The sequence below is a fragment of the Podarcis liolepis genome, assembly GCF_965112155.1.
Source record: "Podarcis liolepis genome assembly, chromosome: 2".
Lineage (NCBI taxonomy): Eukaryota > Metazoa > Chordata > Lepidosauria > Squamata > Lacertidae > Podarcis > Podarcis liolepis.
The window spans coordinates 56045298-56064434 of NC_139555.1; the positions used below are offsets into that span (position 1 = coordinate 56045298).

The window sequence follows — 19137 nt, forward strand, 5'->3', positions numbered from 1 at the left end:
TTGGGCGCGGCGCGGGCTCCACGCCGCTGATTGGGCGCAGCGCGCGCTCCTGTCCCTTGCCCGGGGATTCCCGAGGGCTGGACGCATACATACAGGCGCTCCTGGTCCAGCGGCTGCAGAAGCCGCGGTTCTCTCGCCAAGGAAGGAGCTCGTTCGCGCAGCAGAGGAGCGCTCGCCAGATCCTCCCGGGACAAGAGTAGGAAGGTGGGTTGCAGCTCAGCTCCTATCAGAGAGACCTCAGGGGACTGGCTCGCTTAGTTAAGGGTGCACAGGACCGCCGCTCCAGGTTTGCAGTCCTACGGCTGCACACTAGCTTGGGAAGCCCAGAGGCAGGACTTCTGCACCGACCGTGCTTCCCCGCTCTCCGCACGAGATCAGTCAGCTGCACGGGGGGAACTTTCTCGTCTTCTATCGGGGAGCGGGGGCGCCGCGTGGGGATCGAGGAAGCGGGCGGATGGGGCGCCTCCAGTACCGCTGAGATCGCTGCAAGCCGCTTTCTCAGACAAGCGTGTCCTCAGTTTCCTGGAGATCAAAGGCGGAGGAAGGCTGCAGGCAGCAGCCGGGCTAAGTTTAGTGCAGAGCAAGCGGGGAGTTTAATGAGTAACTTTTTTTTTTTATCATCCTGTGTGAATGATCCTGCAAAAGTCAAGTGCCGCTGTTTTCATTCAGAGCCAGTAGTTTAGCTGCCTTTGCAGGCTGATGGGGTAAACGCGGGGTGGGGTAACAGCGGGGCGCCCGCTAGGCTTCTACCTGCAAAACCAGCAACGCATCTGGAGGCGCCTTGAGGTCAGCCAGATCTCATGGTGAAACAAGGCAATCAACGGAAGGCAGGAGAGAAAATCCGGATGCAGAGCGCGCACGGAATCTAGTCCAGTGCTCGCAAGATCCAGGCCACGTGGGCGTGGCTCCTTCCTGACTAGGATGATTCTGGCTGTAGTGAAATGTTGTTTTTAATTGCATCAATAATCGTTTCTTTAGCTAGGGTGCAAAAAGTTTAATAGGCCAGCTTTTTTTTTTAATGTAGCGTTTCCCAGGGGAAATTTGCTAGCAACATGAGGGATAGTACTGGGTGGTGTTAGTTATTTTGTTGTTATACCAGGAAGTAAAGTTTGTAAAAAAGAGAGAGAGAAGGGAGGGGAAAGGACAAAACAGTATTTAGCTGCTTTGACACCCTCCCTCAATGTGAAGAGGGATCGGCAGAAAAGATAACCCGAGCCTTAGAAGGAATTTTGGGACGGGCTGCAGGTCTTCAGGACTAGGAAGCAACAGGTACAGAAAATTTTCTCCGTCTCTGAAGAAAATCTGCTGAAGGAAATGGAACTTAATTTTTCTGATTTTAACCAAAAAAAAGTTTGAAATTCTCCTCTAAATATTAATTATTATCGAGTTTGGAGCAAAGGAAGGGCAACATCATATCCCAAACTTTAAAAGAAGAAACGCACTGCTCACTCCTAGGCATGTTTGCTGGTAAACTCAGGGGAGTTCCTTATACAAGAAAGCTTATGTAAGATTTACAGCCCAAATGTGTTCCGGAAACTCTAAAACAACAACAAATGAATGGCAAAACAAACCCAATGCAGTGAGGATATATTTTTTGCTTCCATATATATATATGCAGAAGTGTCCTTACTTCACTTGGTGGAATATAGGAGCCATGGAGGTTAGTGTAACACATGTATTATACTTGGCAGCAAGCAATCAGGAAGGCAGCCAGAACAAAATTCCTCTGAATAAGAACGATATCCGCTTGTAGGATATGTGGAATTGGCACTTAGATCTGTGGAGCACAGGGCAGCTCTTCTTGGGCCTTTTGTCTTAATTTTGAAGGGCTGTAATCGCTATGTTGAATACAGAAGCTTGTTCCTCTTAAACTAGCTAGTGGAGCAGCAGGCCATCCCTAGGGAGCAGGAGACATTCTGGGACTCTATAGACCTTTCTGATGAAGGGCGTAAACAGTGAAATCTGGAACTTCCTTAGAAACTCTACATTGTTACAAGGTCTGTTGGTCCCTCTGGCCCCAATCCAGAGGAGTACATGTAGGAAATTGGCAAGGCTTGTGTTGACTGGTGCCAAGTGGCAACTCTCCCCAATGTATCTCCTGCTGCCTTATAAACATTCCCCTGAGTTTATAATATGTGAAACAGCCTTTCCTTCTCCTTAATAGCTGCGGTTAAGTCCCATCAATGGAACTGAAGCAGTTAATTGTGTTCATTCCCTCTTCCTGAATCTTTAATCTGAATGTAAGCTCCATTGAATTGAATGGGATTTGCTTCCAAATCTGTTTGTGTGCAAAATACTTTACAGTTCTTCACCCCTTTCCCACAGTAAGTCTACGGGGAAGGTTGCTGCAGCTTATTTTACTTTATTATGGTGGAACACCCATTATATGCAGTGCCTTAGCCCTTTGGTTGTTTCCAAATATGTCTTGCCCTTTCTAGTACTACTGTGTCAGGATTATGTTGAGGTAAGTGGCGGCTGTCGCCTCTGGAGGTGATTTCTGCTGCTTTTCTTAAACGGCCTTTAACCAAAAGACAACACTGACTTCTGAAGTTAGAAAGCTTGAAAACTGTTGGAAGGGTATGGTGGTTAAAGCCATTTTCCGCTGTTTGTCCACAGCATCTAGGAATTGGAGACATGTTGCCTGCAACTACAAAGGTTGCATTCCTAACTTTTGTAGCTTATTAATATTGACAGAGCCAACCTTCACAATTTGTCTAGTCTTTGCACACACACAAAAAGCCATGGCGGTGACATGTGAAAGTTGGTTGTGTAGATAGTGAAGAAGTACAAATTTCAGTGGTTCCAGTGTTTCGGGAGGCAGGGAAAGAATGAGGGGGAAATTTCTTTCTGTACATGGAACGGCTTAGTCTTCTCCATGTACTCCACCTTCCTTAGTCAGCTTTTTCTGCACAAAAACGCTTCAGGTTCTCCAGAATTTCTTCTTTGCCCAATGTATGTAGAATCTATCGATCGGATGTGCTAATGAGCATATCCAGTCCTTTCAGTTAACAGTGCCATGGATAAATTTTCCGTCCTTCAGAGCACAAAAGGATTTTCTTACAGTAACAAATGTTTGCTCAAAATAGAGTAATGATTCCTTGAGTGTGCAATGATTACTTGGTTTGAAAGGACCAAGAAACAGCAAGCAATATGGTCGTCTTAAGTCACATTACACATTAGCTGCCAGCATTCAGTTTTAACTGCAGAAAAATAATAATCTCTTGCTAATTTGTCTGAAGCATGGCACAGTTAACAAAACCAATTTGCCTGCCCAGTTGAACAGGGAAACAATTCTTGGAAGGCTACAGTGGCTACAGTTCCGCAATGAATATTTGAGGTGGTTGTGACCACAGGATAGAACTCCCATATGATTGTAAGAAGTTGTGTTGAATAAAAGCATACTTAATTTATTAGGGCCGTGGTTCCAAGGAACCTGGGTCTTATCCAGGATCCCACAGTGAGAAGAGCAGTAATGGCAGGTTGTCCACTGCTTCCGATCTTCCTTACGGAGATGGAGGCCACCCTTTCAGTTCTAGCCGGGAAATGATAACCCCGGCAACAGGCCTGACTGGTGCCTTCTGTGAACAAAGTGTGCAGCCTAGACATGTCCTAACATCCTTGGCAGTTCATTGGGGATCTGCTGCAGACAGCGGCTTGAGAATTCTATAGCAGAGATGTTGATAGGAGAGAAGTTTGAAAACCATTCCTTCAGAGTTGCCAGACGCCGGCAGATAATATGCAGCACGTTATGACCTTCACTTAATTTGACACAGGCAGCAAAGTGGGTGGTATTCAACAATTTTGCTCAGAGTGGAGCCATTGCAGATAACAAGCGAGCTCCGCTAATTCCAGCAGTTTCCAAGCATTTACCAACAGCATTTTGGACAAATCCAACCCTGAAGTGAAAGCTTTACTGCTCCTGAGATGGCAACACTACCTGAAGGCAGCCTCTCTACCTATTTCTAAATTACTCTGGTATGTCCTTAGATACCACCTTCGATCAATATGCAACTGGCATTCTGCATTCTGCATGGGTTCAGCTAGCAAAGTCAAGATGAGCATTTTAGTTAGTGTCTTACAAGATTGGGGCTGGGGGTTGGAGGAATGATTCTGGAACACTGGGGAACTGAAAACCCATGTGGTTTTAATGACAGGGGTGTTGGGTTTAGAAAGAGAAAATTCAAGTTGAAATCCCTCCCCTCAGCAATGAAGATGTCTGAATTGCCTTTGACCAGTCACTGAACCTATTCATTAAGGGGAATAAAATAATATAACCCCTAGTTCCTATACTATAACTAAGAATACATTTAAAGCATTATTATTCCTGATTCCACTTTGCTTTCCCTCTGTTGTTAACCCTATGTTTTAAATTGTAAATTCCTAGGGGCAGGGGTTCTATCTTCTTCCTCCTCCTCTTCTTCTTCTTCTTAATTAACCATAGTTACATCGGTACATCAAAGACTATTTATAGTCTGTAGATCAAAGTCATTAAAATAAAAATTCCAACAAAGAAGTATATATCTTCATAAATTTAACTTCCCGTTCTTCTCAACATCTTTTCACTGTAATAAACCTATTACCTAAACTTATCAGTAAAATCGTGATAAAATATTAATATGCAGCTATGTGTATATATATCTATTTAACCAATTTAACATTTATTTGCAGAGCTTATTCAAAAGTTGCTACTGAATTCAGATTGCACCACTTATTTTTTAAGTAACTCTTTAGAGGTTCCCAGGGGCAGGGGTCTATATCATGTCTTCTTGCATTCTATAAAAGACCGATTTGTATAAAACACAGATCTCTTATAAGTCTGAATTGTGTGAAAACATATCAATTCTAGTAAAATTCTATGAATAGCAGGCATTTGGCCCTTCAGAATTTTGAGTCTTCTTCTAACCTCAAATTATTTTTCCTTCAGATCCAATATGCCACAAACAAGAATGCGCATGAGGCCTTGGATGGAATTGCAGATTAATTCCAATAAAATTCCTGGACTCCAATGGATCAATAAGGTATGGGTTTCTTTTTCATGTTTCCTCTGACTTTAAAAATATTAGCCTTCTGTATTTTTTTGCTTTTAAGTCCAGAAGCAAATTTCAGAAAAATAAAGAGAGCTCAGCAGCTGATTGTCTTTGACAGTAGTAAATGTTGCTGAGAATTCCATATCTAGGAAAATGAAATTATCCAGTGCTCAAGTGACACAAGTTATCATCCTAAGAGTTCTATCCCACTAAGTCATACTTAGAGTAGACCCAAAGCTATTGTAAGTCCATAGACTTCTATAGCTCTACAGTGAGTCTAAGTCGGATACAACCCTAACAATTTAATGGTATCAAGCCTAAAAAGTTGGGAGGAACTTGGCATGCAAACCTAATTAAAAGTGACACTGTATAAACCTCACCTCAGTCAATGAGTTGCTGTAGCTGAGATTTAATGCTGATTCTTACTTTCATACTCATTAATAAAAGAAAATAAATGCTAAACCCTCTTGAGATGTGTAAGATCACCAAGCCGGTAGGGTTCTCTGTGGTTAGCATCCCCAGAATACTGTATGGAACAAAATCATACGCCAGAGTCTGTTGTACATGTTGTTGTTATGTCGTATTGTAGAGAAACTGCACAGGCAGGCAGAGAAATACCAGTCAAATTGCAATACTTTCAGTTCCTTTGACTTCTTGGGTTGTTCTTGATACTGTTTTCCATATGTAATTTCAGGCACGCCCACTAAAATCTGTACTGTTGAATTGTAGGATGAAAAGTTGTTCCAGATCCCATGGAAACACGCGGCCAAGCATGGCTGGGAGCTGGAAAAGGACGCCTGCCTTTTCAGAAACTGGGCCATTCATACTGGTATGGGCCATTGTCAGGGCAATTTGTTTTCTACAGTGTCCTTCGCGTAGGCACACGTGAGGCCAGTACCATTACATTTCTGGGGAGAGTGTATTTACATCAGCAAAAGAGGTATCTACTTTAAGCCCCACCTCTCCCCCCCCCCAGGTCACATGAATGCTTGCAGCCCCTGGGTAGGCTAGACAAGCCTCCTAAAAGAGGCACAAGCGCCAGACTCATTAGCCAAGTGTGGCTGACATTGTTTGGTTTGTTTCTTTTTAGGATGTAGTTATGATTATCGTTACCAACTGCATTCACGTATATTTCACTGTTGCAAATGGCCTTGAGGCTTTTTTTGGTAGAAAGCGACAAACAATATTATTATTAAAGTTTTATCAGCCGCCCGATAAACAAGAGCTCTTTAGGCAAAGGAAAAAGTAACAACAATGTAAAAAAATCACAGTTGTAAAGATATGGGCTGACTCTCCAGCTATCCACAAACAAAAAGAAGTATGTACAATAACATTTGCTTGTGTTCGAGTTACTTTGAGTCACACAGGCTGAAATGTATCCGTATTTACTTATTTTTTAGATGAGTCAGTATTGAGCACCTGCATATGATGGTTGAGTTTTTAGGCTGAGAGTGCCTGGATTGGGGCCTTAGTGGCTATATCTGGATTAGGTTACTCAATGCAGATTTATGTTGTCATTATATAGGGAGGTACAAACCAGGCGATAAAGAACCTGACCCTAAAACCTGGAAGGCAAATTTCCGTTGCGCCATGAATTCATTGCCTGATATTGAAGAGGTGAAGGACAAAAGCATCAGCAAAGGTTCCAGTGCTGTCCGGGTCTACAGGATGTTGGAACCCTCAGCAAAGTCACCAAAGAAAGGTATGTTTGCAAGTCATTGAGAGGGACCATTTCCAAAACAGAATGCATATTCACTGAGAATAAGGCTATGTCTTGTCTTTAGTATCACAGACTGCTTGGCTCTGAATACCCACCATGGGAAAGGGCTTGTGGGTTTCCCCACAGGTATCTGATTGACCACTGTAGACAAAAGATGCTGAACTAGAAGAGAATTTGATCTGATTTATCAAGGCACTTCTTATGTTCTTAAAGTTGGTTTTCCGAATGCCATAAAAAATCACTCTTGGCAAAAGAAGGGAACTCAGTACAGAAGGTGTTTACCAGGCAAAGTCTTGTTGCCTCCATGACAAGGTCATCACATGTTTGCTTTTATGGTCTGTGAAATTCTACAAAAAATAATGGGGAATCTTTGTTAGGGATAGAGCCTACAAAGCATACATGAGAATACCACAAATGATTCACGTATTTTAAGTTACTTTGTACCATAAAATTGATGACACCTGAATTTGTTGGTACTGTCCATGTTCTCTGCAGCTTCTCTTTCTTTCTCATAAATGCATTTCATTGTATTAAATCTGTACACTTTTGTTTTTCGCTGGCAGAGAAGAAATCAAAGTCCCTGAAAATCAAGAATGCAAGAAAGGTATGTATTTACCCGTTATCGTCAAGCAAGTGAAACATTCACATGGAACTCAAAGCCTGTGGATAACTTGATCCTAACCTAGAATGGGACAGTTCATATTCAGGAAACTTCCAAAATACTTCTGACAGAGTTCACACCTTCCTTCTGCCATCACCACTCAAGCTTTGGTTTTCTAGGATTGCAACCTAGAAGCTTCCACAAAATGAAATGGATAATTCCATGAAACCAACCAAAACTAGTCTTAGAAGAGAAGCACTGACAGGTTGCTTGTGCCAAAGTCTTTTGCATGTGTAGTGAAGTTGGGAACTCTTGGTATGTTAAACGCTGGTTCACACAGATGTGAGGCATTGTGGGAGAGATAAAATTGTGGCCTTCCCGGGGAGTGGGTATTTGGTCTCTTTAAATGTAAAACTCCCTGTCTCTAGAAGTGTGAGTCAATTACATCTTGACTCTATGCAGGATGAGATGTTATCTGATTTACAGACTCTGGCACAGCTGGGGGCCTGAGTGTGGATTGGGTTGTAAAAAGGCACAGGAGGCTATCAAGTAATTTCCAGTTTAGGAGCCTGGTAGGTGTAAGAGAAGGCTGGGAATGGAGGAAGAGCCTTTTGACCTAGAAGCTTCCACAAAATGAGATGGATAATTCCATGAAACCAGCCAAAACTAGTCTCAGAAGCGAAGCACTGGCAGGTTGCTTGTGCCAAAGTCTTCTGCATGGAAGACCCATTTTAAAGGGATGCTTATGGCTAAAATTAGATTTTTAAAAAATCATGGGTCATCTGTACTTGAGATATGGATACCCCAGATTGGTTTAAGTGATGCTTTCAGCGCGCGCGCGCACACACACACACACACACACACACACACACACACAAATACACACACAGATCTTGATAAAAGAGGTCTTTGTTTTCTGCAGTCAGTGGACGATTTCAAGACAGAAGAGACAGTCAGTGCAACAAACAGCATTCAGCTGCCGGACGACCACAGTAGCTATGCGCTTCCCAGCTACCAACCAGAGAAAATGGAAGTGGGGAGCACATTAGGAGGTGAGCTACAACTTGAGTCATCTGTTTCTGTGGTTTGCACATGGTGTTCCTATTACCCCAAATGAAACAAGATGAAGCCTTAAAACACACACCCCAACATACTCCCAAATGGTTGCTATTTGCCAGAGAAGATGGGTCACGGGTGGTCAAGTTTCTTGCTATTTATTTATTTATTTATTTATTTATTTATTTATTTATTTAGAGTGCCTATATCCTGCTTTAATATCCCCAAGAGAGGTTCTCATTGTGACTTACCAAAGTGTCTCAAAAGAAAAGGACATGGATAAAGTGGGATTATTTATTTATATCCCCCCCCCCCCAGTTTGCTTGGAATGAAACTGTATTTGGTGCAATCTTAGGAAAGAACCTCCTTCGTAAGGATTCTGACATAGTTTGTATGATTTTTTTTCCAGATCTCTCCTCATGTAACTTAAACCCTACTGATTGGGGATGTTCGCTGGAGAATCAGTTGCCGGACAGCACAAACGACTTGTATACATTTCAAGTGTCGCCCATCACATCCTCCTCTGATGGTTGGTGTTTCATTGTTCATAAGTGTTGGGGCAGCTGATTGATCAGAACTGTGCTAACAGAAAGAACCCAAAATAACAGGATGGCAGGATTTATGTAACCTGGAAAGGGAATGATTCTTGTGCTAGCTACAATAGTGTAAATCCTACAGAAGCCAGTAAAGTTGCTTGTGTAAATAAATGGTCAGTTTTATATTGTTTGGGTCATGCGACTAGAAGTTATGGTTGGCGGTAGAAGATAGGAAAACACTTGTAATAAAAAATTAGTCTGCAAAAACTATTGAGTTTCATTGAGTGCCCTTTTTTCCTCCCTCTTCTTCCTACAGGAACCGATGAGGATGAAGATAAATTTGCATCGGGTAACTTGTATCAGGTAAGACGATCTTTCCTTTTCTGAAAGGCGCACACTGGAGTAAGGTGTTTTGCAGTCAGCACCCCTTCCTGCTGAAGCCCCCAGAGGAGGTGTTGCTTGTCAGAGTAGCTGAGTTGACATAAGGCACCTTCAGAGGGTCATATGAAGGCCCTGAGGTGAAGAGCCATAGCTTTGCATGCAGAAGGTCTCAGGCTTAATCCCTAGCATCTCCAGGTAATAGAGCCCTGCTTGAAATCCCAGACAGCTGCTGTCAGGGCAAACAATAAGGAACTAGATGGATCAATGGTGTGACCCAGTATAAGGCAGCTTCCTATGCTTCTAAGGGCTTTACTCTTGCTTGGGCTAAACCATCACTAAGCTGTGACCACAGAAATCTGAGCTTGGACCTACTCTCTGAGCCCTGAGTCAAGCATGCTTGTGGGGAGTTCAGCTGCCATAGGTGAGCATCCCATTGCTGCTCCTGCAGACCAGGGAGCTGAAAGTCCTTTGTGGGGTGAAAGAGAGGCTGCATGAGCAGGAACATTCCCATATCCCGAGAGAGGCTCTGCAGCTGCTTCTCTGTTAGGGGGAATGAGCTGGCATTACAGATGAGTAAAAAGAGAGCACGCTTCCTGGGGTTTTTGTAATGTTACGTGTCTGAACTTGGCACAAGCGGTCAGTGCATCATTCCATTCATTGAATTAGAGATGCAGAATAAGAAATGCGTTTGCGTCCACTGCCCTTTTCCATTTGGCCTGACCAAACGGAGGTCACAAACGTTCACGCCAACAAAAAATTGCTGAATTACTAGTTACTGTATAACTTAATTGATTTGAAAAATGGATGACAGTGGCTGTTGAAATTGACCAAATACCGATATGGACAGGTGATTTAAAGTATTACCCCCATTTGTCTCCTAGGAGCTACTGTCATCCACTTGGCAGCCAACCAGTGTTGGTGGGAAAGGTTTCCTGATCAATGAGACTGGCATGTCAAGTTTATTCTTTGACTTCAGCTTTCAGGAACAAGATGCTGCCATTGATACAACAAATGCAGGTATAAATGCTTTCCTTTTTACATTCAGAATACAGCCAAAGGCAGGAAAAATAATCTAGTTAACAGCTCAACTCACCAAGTGTGCACCCAGTGAATGCCCTTATGCCTCAACAGTGAGGATGCTAGGTCCAAACTGTGACATTTATTCGTTTACATTTCTTTCCTAGCTTGTCCTAAGGACAGGTGGCACATACAGCCATGTATGCTGTTTTATCCATATGTTAGGCATGGATGGCGGCGCAGAATTGCGAAGCTGCCATCCAGACACTGGGGCATCACTGCTGCATACTAGACAGGGCTGAGGCAAGGTGACAGCATGGTCAGGCCATGTAGTTTCAGCAGCGGGACCACGGCTGCCAAGTCAGTGGAACCTCTGGCAGAGCTGCGCAGCCCTGACTAGGTTGCTGGCTGCCCTGCCCCAACCCCGTTCAAGGAAGCGCAGCCATGGTGCCGATGTCGGGAGGGTGCAACTCCACCCCACCACAAGCACCTCTATGACTTTAATCCTCCAAACAACCTTCAGGAAAGAGAGCGATTAGTCAGCAGTGAGTTCAGTCCACATGCGCAGGTCTCTAGACATTAATGGCACTATGCTCGGTTTGTGCTTTTTGAGCATTTGTGTATTCATGTCATCCAGTCGCCCAGTGATGAATATGTGTGTGTGAACCCGCTTCTTGCACTTGCAGCCACCAGACTGTGCACTGTACACAAAATGCATCTTACGCAAAATAGCCCAAATACAGTACAGAAGCCTTCAATCCGCGGGCTGTTCTCTTCTCTCAAGGGCTATCTGGGGCAGCCTTTGTATACTCAAGATATGGCATCTTGGTGCTGTTAAGTGATGCTCAGGGCAATGAAAGAATGTGGGGACACCACACCATTGATTCTGGAGGTTCCTAATTGGAACCTCTAATTTTCAAAACCACCAGAACTCTGCAAAAATCTGCTTTTTCAGAGTACATATGGGTCATATAAATTGCCCATCTTCACATTATCATATCATGTTCTGGACCTAAGATGCATAAGCACATTCAATTGAGCTATTCTGTTGATTTATTTTAATGATGGCTTTGCCTAAAATCATGCTGCAGTCCTATACTGCAGTCCTTGTAGTAAATCTCTTGAACTAGCATAGAGAGCTTGCGCTGCACTAGCTCCCTTGATATGACCTCTGGGTTTATTAGTGAGCAGTGATTAATTATAGACCTATGTTAGGTTTGTGAGGGTGGGGTGGTGGAGACTATAGCTCTTGGGATAAAATTAATAAAATAATAAAAATAATGCTTTGCACTCACCCTATCCCCAATTAAATTGTGTACAATTTTTCCTTGTTTCTGCAGAAATTACATTGGACATGAAAACCAGCTTGGATTTCACATTGGAGTCCCTTAGACCAAGTTTGCCCACCATACCTTGTAGCATGTAAAGCTGTTTTTTGTTTTTGTTTTTTAACCACTAAGGCTGCGCAGTTTTATTTCTTTTGTCATCTGTGAAACTGAACCTAGCAGGAAGCGTTGCTAATACCCTTTTCAATGTTTAGACCCGAAAGTCAAATTCAAGAGTACAGCATCTGCAGATGAGCAAATATATCTTTGTGGTAGAACTGCGTCCCACTCAGTTGCTTGACTGTATCATGAGCCAATTAAGTCATTATTGCTGCTTTCCCACCTTAATTTGTTCCTATGTTAAATATGATCAGGGCTCAAAGTACTTTAACATGCAATATGCATGAAAAGGTGCTTCGCACCTTTAACAAAATGGCAGATATTTTAATCGCACCCATAGCTTATGCTTGTCATCACTGCATACATCTGGAAGACTGGTGAGGCAATTACTGACCGAAGACGTTTAGTACAAGTTTGTGCTTTTGCATTCAACCGAACATTTCCATGGGGATGTCCCTTTTTGTGATCTGAAGTCTCAGATCTGGGCCTCAGTTTTGTAAATATGTTTCACTCAATAATATGTGAAAATCAGATACACATATAGTTCTGTGTACTAGGCATTTCTGAATTTTACTCATAGGACATTTTAGTGGTTTCCTGACAACATATTTCAGTTTATTGTCATCAGTTTTTCAGATGGGCACTATGTTCCACTCTGAAATATCTAATGTTCTGTTTATTTATATGGTGCCATTATCAAGAATCATCTGAGTGGCTATTGCTGAGAGTCAACAGAAGTTTCAGTAAAGTGTATACTTATGGAGCTACAAGATAAAGTGTTGGTCTCCACAAATCATCAAATCACTAAGTTGCAGCCTTAGTAGTTTTGTCCCTGTACATAGTTTTTGTATATAAAAGGTTTACAATTATTTTAATTAAAAAAATGTATATTTTGTTTCTTGTTTTATTTCATGTTGGAGCTGCCCAAATGGGGAACATTTATTTTTTTTAAAAAAATATTATTTTTATTGAATTCTTACAACATATTACAACACAGACAAACATATTTTCTGGTTTGCCTTGATTAGGGCTGTACACCAGATTCAACTGAATGTGAAACTAAATTGGGTACCGTAAATTTGCATGGATCTTGGCTTTGGCCTAATTGGGCTGAGACCGTTCTGGGTTGGGTTGGACCACCCAAAAGTGACCCAAGGCTATCTAAAATACAGGGTGGTCGGGGTGCAGGGGAGGAGAGGGAGGCATGCAGTCTTGCAAGAAAGTAAGCCTCCTTTATTTCACTGTGACTTCCTTTCATTTAAACATGTTCCTGGCAGAAGGAAAACAAGCCTTTAAAATGGCGTTTGAGTTACACCACCCCATTTGCCAGCTTAATTCATGCCAGATTGCCAAAATACGTGGCCGAACTGAACAGGTTTGGGATCCAGCTTAATTCCCTACCCCACACCCCAGATCTGTCCCCATCTTGTGGTTTTAATGGCAGTTTTAAACAACAACAGAGGTTCGAGTAAAGCTTGGATGGACACTAAGTGTTTAAAAAACACCAACTAACAAGCCACCTTTAACCAGGAGAAATAGCAGAGATGCTAACACAGCCTTTCCAAATTATCTTCTTGCTATAGTCAAAACCTTGTTTTAAACTGCCACTGCCCCCCTTAGTGTAACCTCCCTGCTTACTCAAACCTCTGTCATTGTTTATACAGTGGTACCTCGGGTTACATACGCTTCAGGTTACAGACTCTGCTAACCCAAAAATAGTGCTTCAGGTTAAGAACTTTGCTTCAGGATAAGAACAGAAATCGGGCTCTGGCAGCGCGGCAGCAGCAGGAGGCCCCATTAGCTAAAGTGGTGCTTCAGGTTAAGTACAGTTTCAGGTTAAGAACGGACCTCTGGAACGAATTAAGTACTTCACCTGAGGTACCACTGTAATAACCATTTTCCCCCTTCTCAATGTTTATCCCTTCTGGTTTTCCCCCCAAGCAGCCTGAGAGTGTACCTAAGTGTCAGGCTTTGCCCCGTCCCACTTCATGCCTCTTCTGGTTCTGGGAGACAACCTGGCTTCTTCACCAGCTGGACTCATCTCTGCCACTTGGCTTCCCTCCCCTGCTTCTCTCTCTGCCATGGACTCTCCCTGATCACTAAACCCTGTGACTTCTTCAGCTTCCGACATGTCCTCTTCCCAGTCTTCTCCCTCCGACTGCTCATCATTGTCCCACCACCAATCCCTGGGCTCTGAGCCTTCTTCCCTTGGGGGTTCCCCAGCTGGTTCCCCCCCCCCACATTCTTCTGCATCCAACCAGTCCATGACTATACCTCTCATTTGGAAATATTAGCCAGTGGTTTTTGAAGTATCTGCGTGCAGAGAGCTCTTGGCATGTATGATTGGTTGGCAACTCATGTGCCTGCAACTTAACATTCTCCTGTGGCTCCACATTGCAGGGGGAGACTGTGAATGCAGAAACAGCTACTTTTCAGGGAGGTTTATGTGCCGTGACTCAACAAATTTCAAACTGATAAATTTCCTGTGCAGCTTGTGAGGAATCCCACTGTTCCCTAGACTTTAGTTACTGCCAAAAACAATTAGTACAGAAGGGGTGTTGAAATGAAAATCTCCCACATACAGCAAACACACTGATGGGGAAATTTGGACTATTCTAGCTGCCCCACACGAGGTTTGCACACCTCCTTGGTCTGTCTTTGCAAATTTGTCAGTGTGGCTTTTGAAAAGGGACTCTGCACATACAGCTTAGCTGTGCTGAGCAGACACCCCCTGCCTAACAGATCCCCAAGGAGCATTCCTGATCATGTGGGGTGAATATCTGCATGCTATGTCTACTCCTCTCCATACATTGAGTGTATGCCCAGAGTAGGATCATCTGGCTCCCCAATAAATTTCTCTTTTTCTGAATGTGATGCAGTGTCTGCTGATCACTGTATCTCTTCCAACCAGCTGTAACATCTACATGTTTTGCGACCTATTGCACTGATGGCAGCAAGCCAGAACGCTTACAACTCTGCTCTTCTTAATATTGGAATCAAGCTTCCTTTGTGAACTATTGGCAACTAAAGTTGCCATTTCTGTTTAAGAATGTCCAGTTGTCCAATTTTAAAACCAGTGTTAAGAAAAATGAAGAGTTAGCAAGAGTGGAGTTTTTTCTCTTTAAAAAGTATGGAACAATGTTTTTCTACTTTGTCTTTCCACCCACTTTTGTTTATTCTTGTGACCTCAAAGTAACAAACAGACATTTCTTCATGATATTTTGATAGCTACTAGACTTGGCGGGCAACAAAGGCTGCACCAGACTGAATGTTTGTCCATGTTTTACAAGAGATTTGCCATCAAAAGGCAGATTGCCCTGATGTGATTAGCCTTTTTTCCCAGCAACATTTTGCTATGAAGTCGTCTTGGGTAGATTGTGAGGATAAGAATTTGCTTTTAGCCAAGCTTTTGTATCACTTTTTGACATTTCTGTGCTTCCAAATATGAGAGGCACACCTAACACACACAGTAAGGAATATAAAATTACAATGCAGCCTATTAGAGCATTGAACTTGTTTTAATACCCTGCCTCCTCCTGAAGCTAGCAACCACCGTTTCCTAGTTCAGATGAGGACACTATGGGCTCGTCCATGCTTCTGCTTATCCATGCCTAGAAAGCATGGGTCTGGGTGGCTCTAGGTTTTCTAGAAAGGAGTCTGAGCGGTTTTGCCTTTGCCCTACCACTTTTCCCACAAGAAACCCGTCTCTTTAGAGCTAAATCAGAACAAATGGCAATCCATGGAAAATCTGACTGCCATTTTACTGGGGAAAAGCAATGGTGCGAATGGAAGGGTGCCCTTGGCTTACCCAGAAACTTCCTGGTTTAACTGCAATAAGGAAGGGACAAAGGGGTTTCATGTGGAGGGAGGGGGATGGCCTGTTCATAAGCCAAGATATGGTTCTCCAAACTGGCAAAGTATATGCTGTGATGAGTCACAGTATTCCTGTGTAAGCTGTGCCTAATCAAGGCATGTGGAACCATCTGCAGTTAACTCACATTAACAACAACAATAACAGTCAAGTCAGGACCATTTCAATATTCAGATTTGCATGCCAGACTAATATGCGTCTGGAGAAAGTTCCAGATGTTGAATGGGTCAGAGACTTTCTTGTCAAAGGGAAGTGCAATTTCCCTTAACACAGAAGGATCAGTGAAAACAGTTTTGCTTTGTGCTAACGCCTTTTGCCAATATTATTTCACACTATGATTGCCTGTTAAAACCAGATTTCAGCACAAACCCTTATGCCCCTGTGTTTTAAGTAGGTCCCCATGCCTACCACCAAGTAGCAACTGTAGGATTCCAGAGGAGACCATGTTTGGATGTGGCCTGGAGACTCCACTTCTGCTGGAAGGAGCAGGGTGGAGCCTCCTCATTCACCTTTCTGAAGGGAGGGAAGGAGGACAGCTACAGGGCCCCAGCCAGAATGAAGGGTAGGGAAACTGGGGAGGGCATAACATGTCCCTCAAGGTGGGGAAAGAAGGGCAGTGGAAGTCCAGAGAAAAGGCTGGAGCCCTCCAAACCTGGTTGACTGCAGTAATGACCCTGGTCAGGCACTTGCTAAAGGCCCAGAAGCTCTGGTAAGCCTCTGATAAAGGCTGAATGAATGAACCAACACTACTGTGCTACTCATTAGCTTCCCTCCTCCTCACCAGGACAACTGGTTTTTCCTTGATGTTCACAGCTCCAGGTCCATCCCTTTACCACTGGGCCACCCTCAAAGGCCTTACCCATGCACTGGATTTTTGACTTTCAAGAGTTGGCAGCTGAATGACACCAACACTTTCAGCTTCTGGCACCACCAAGTCACAGAGGCTGTGTGTACACCATACATTTAAAGCACCCGCACACCCAACACTCCTGGGAACTGTAGTTTGCTCCTCCCTGAACTATAATTTCCAGTACTCCTAACAAATGGCAGCCCCAGGATTCTTTAAATTCACAATGTGCACAGATTTAGTGTCTTGAGTATCAGGCTTGGGGTGCTGCACACCTGCCAACCCTTGTTTTGAAAATATAAGGCCACCCCTGTCATGTCAAATAAATAAGGTCCTCCATACAATTAATGGTATATTAATTAATAAGTAGAGGTCACCTGGATCTTGGTAAATGAAACATGATATAGGGGAACTCCAGGTGTATTTACATAACTCTTTTATTAGAGGAATTTTCCCCCTTCTGTTGCTGAGGTTGTTGCACACTTCCTTTTTCTCCGTAGCCCCATGAAATAGCATGTGGGTCAAATGGTTAACCATCAAGTTCAGCCTTGCAATCAGCACGAAGTTTTGCCAAAATGACCAAATGCAACTGATGGTAGAGAAATAGCCAACGGCAGCCTGTTTTGTAACCCTTATTGTTCGTGTAACAGCAGTTATTACCCCTGCTTCAGTATGTGGTAATTAATTTTGAAGTGCCAATAAACCCAAAACATTATCTACAGGCCAACAGTTATTTTGTATCAAATTTTTAGAAATACAGCCTTAAATGAATCAAACGACTGTGTTACATTGAGTAATCAGAATTAATCATCCCTTTTAAAAGTTGATTGGTTGACTGATATCATCTGTGCTGGGGGGGTGAGGAACCTGTGGTCCTCCAGATGTGGCTGGACTATGGCTCTCATCATCCCTGCCCAATGGCCAGGGCTGGAATATTTGGAGGTCTACATGTTCCCCATCCCTGATCTGTCCATGGCACTTTGACAATGTAGAACTTGTTTCTTTTTGGGGGGGTTCCCCTATCCAATTGTGGATTCCTCCCCTGCAGCTCTCTATTACACAGCTCACCACATTCAGTAGGACCCCTGACAGTCTGGAAAGAAAACACAACCTGGCTGGAGCCATCAGGTTCAAGATTAATTCACGATATTTTGGTGGGTTTTGATGTCATCCGAAAAAGAGATGCCAAGATAGTGAGTTGCCTCACTGGCCGTGATTCAGGGAAGGCTAGTGATTTTCCTTACACTGCTACAAGATGTCTTAGAGCAAAAATAAATGGAATTATGTGATGACAGTTGAGCGCAGAATTTGGTGCACTGAAACAAAACCCACTGGTTTCATTTGAGAAGTGCGCCAGGCTTTCTGTTCAAATGTTTAATGTTTTTTCTATAGTTATCTCTTGGGTATATTGCTTCCGTTTTTTCATTGTTTAAGCCATGCCATTTTGGTAGTAGGTACTTCATTAATTAATAAACAAGATGAATGGAGGCTTTGAAAATATAGTGTGCTGCTGTCTGCACAGAATAGAGAGCTACCTTCCAATACAATAACGCCCACTCGCATCAGAAAGAACTCATAACCCACCTACTCTCAGCAGCCAGAAACATCATAACCAGACATTGGAGAGACCTGTCAGGAGTAAGCATGGACCAATGGCACCAAATAGTATGGGAAACAGCCCTACTAGAAAAATTAACCAATAAACTGAAACTGACACGGGGACAAATAGAAGAAGACGCCTTTTATCACATACACAGCCCAACAAGACAACGACAAGAATCTACCAACAGCATACAAATCAATATGGCTAACCTGATCCAAAACACCCACCCACCCACCCCCCTCACTCACACCTGAAAACAAAGTTCACCACAGCCAATCACAAACAAGCAACCACACCCTAGGCCAACTCCAACTTCTCTCACCAACAGAGGAACACAAGCGAAAAACAAAGAGAACCTGCACAAGCGACGCTGACACAAAACCCCACACATACATTAAGTTAAGGTTACCAGATGTCCCTGTTTCCTGGGGACAGTCCCCAGATTTACCGCTTTCTCAGCATTCACATGTACATAGTGTTCTCAGATTCATTGAAAAAAAATCTGGTAACCTTAAATTAAGTAAAATAGAAACATTGCCACCGGACCCCACCCCCACACACCATGGCCCCCTCCACCTCTTCCCCCCCTCTTCTTCCTAATGTGACACTAATGTCTCAACAAATGAAACTGACCTGTAGAAAATGTAACTTGAAAAAAGAGACATTGCACATACTTTTGTAAACCAAGAAATTTTAAATAAAAAATACATTTTTAAAAATAGAGTTTTTTTGTTCTTCTTGCAAATGCGCAGTGACACATACCTATTCAATCTTTATTGTGCTTTGCTATTCAGGGTTTGCATTTGCTGATGCATGTTGCATCAAGCGTCCATTTTCACAACATTCAAGAAGGAAACCTCTGGAGTGAGATCCTATTTCGCTGGGTGTATGAAGTGGTCTATTAAGAGTTAGGAAAAAGCTTTTTTTTTGCTTCTTACGTTTATGTTTTAAGACATCTGATTTACACTTTAATCAGAAGTCATGCTGGCTGGCACATACACTAAACACTGCAGGATGGGGAACTTTTTTCAGA

General features: G+C 43.0%; 2 protein-coding genes across 3 annotated transcripts in view; one reads left to right on the forward strand and one right to left on the reverse strand.

Moving 5' to 3' along the window:
• RAD50 (RAD50 double strand break repair protein) overlaps positions 1-19137 on the reverse strand; it is a 133567-nt gene that overhangs the window by 69037 nt on the left and 45393 nt on the right. The window lies entirely within an intron of this gene.
• Positions 49-12678, forward strand: IRF1 (interferon regulatory factor 1). Its single transcript, XM_083487933.1, has 10 exons — positions 49-204; positions 4925-5018; positions 5757-5856; positions 6553-6729; positions 7311-7351; positions 8271-8400; positions 8814-8933; positions 9257-9303; positions 10203-10338; positions 11679-12678. Exons 2-10 carry the CDS (start codon positions 4932-4934, stop codon positions 11762-11764), a joined length of 924 nt encoding a protein of 307 aa, XP_083344059.1. The 5' UTR covers positions 49-204; positions 4925-4931; the 3' UTR covers positions 11765-12678.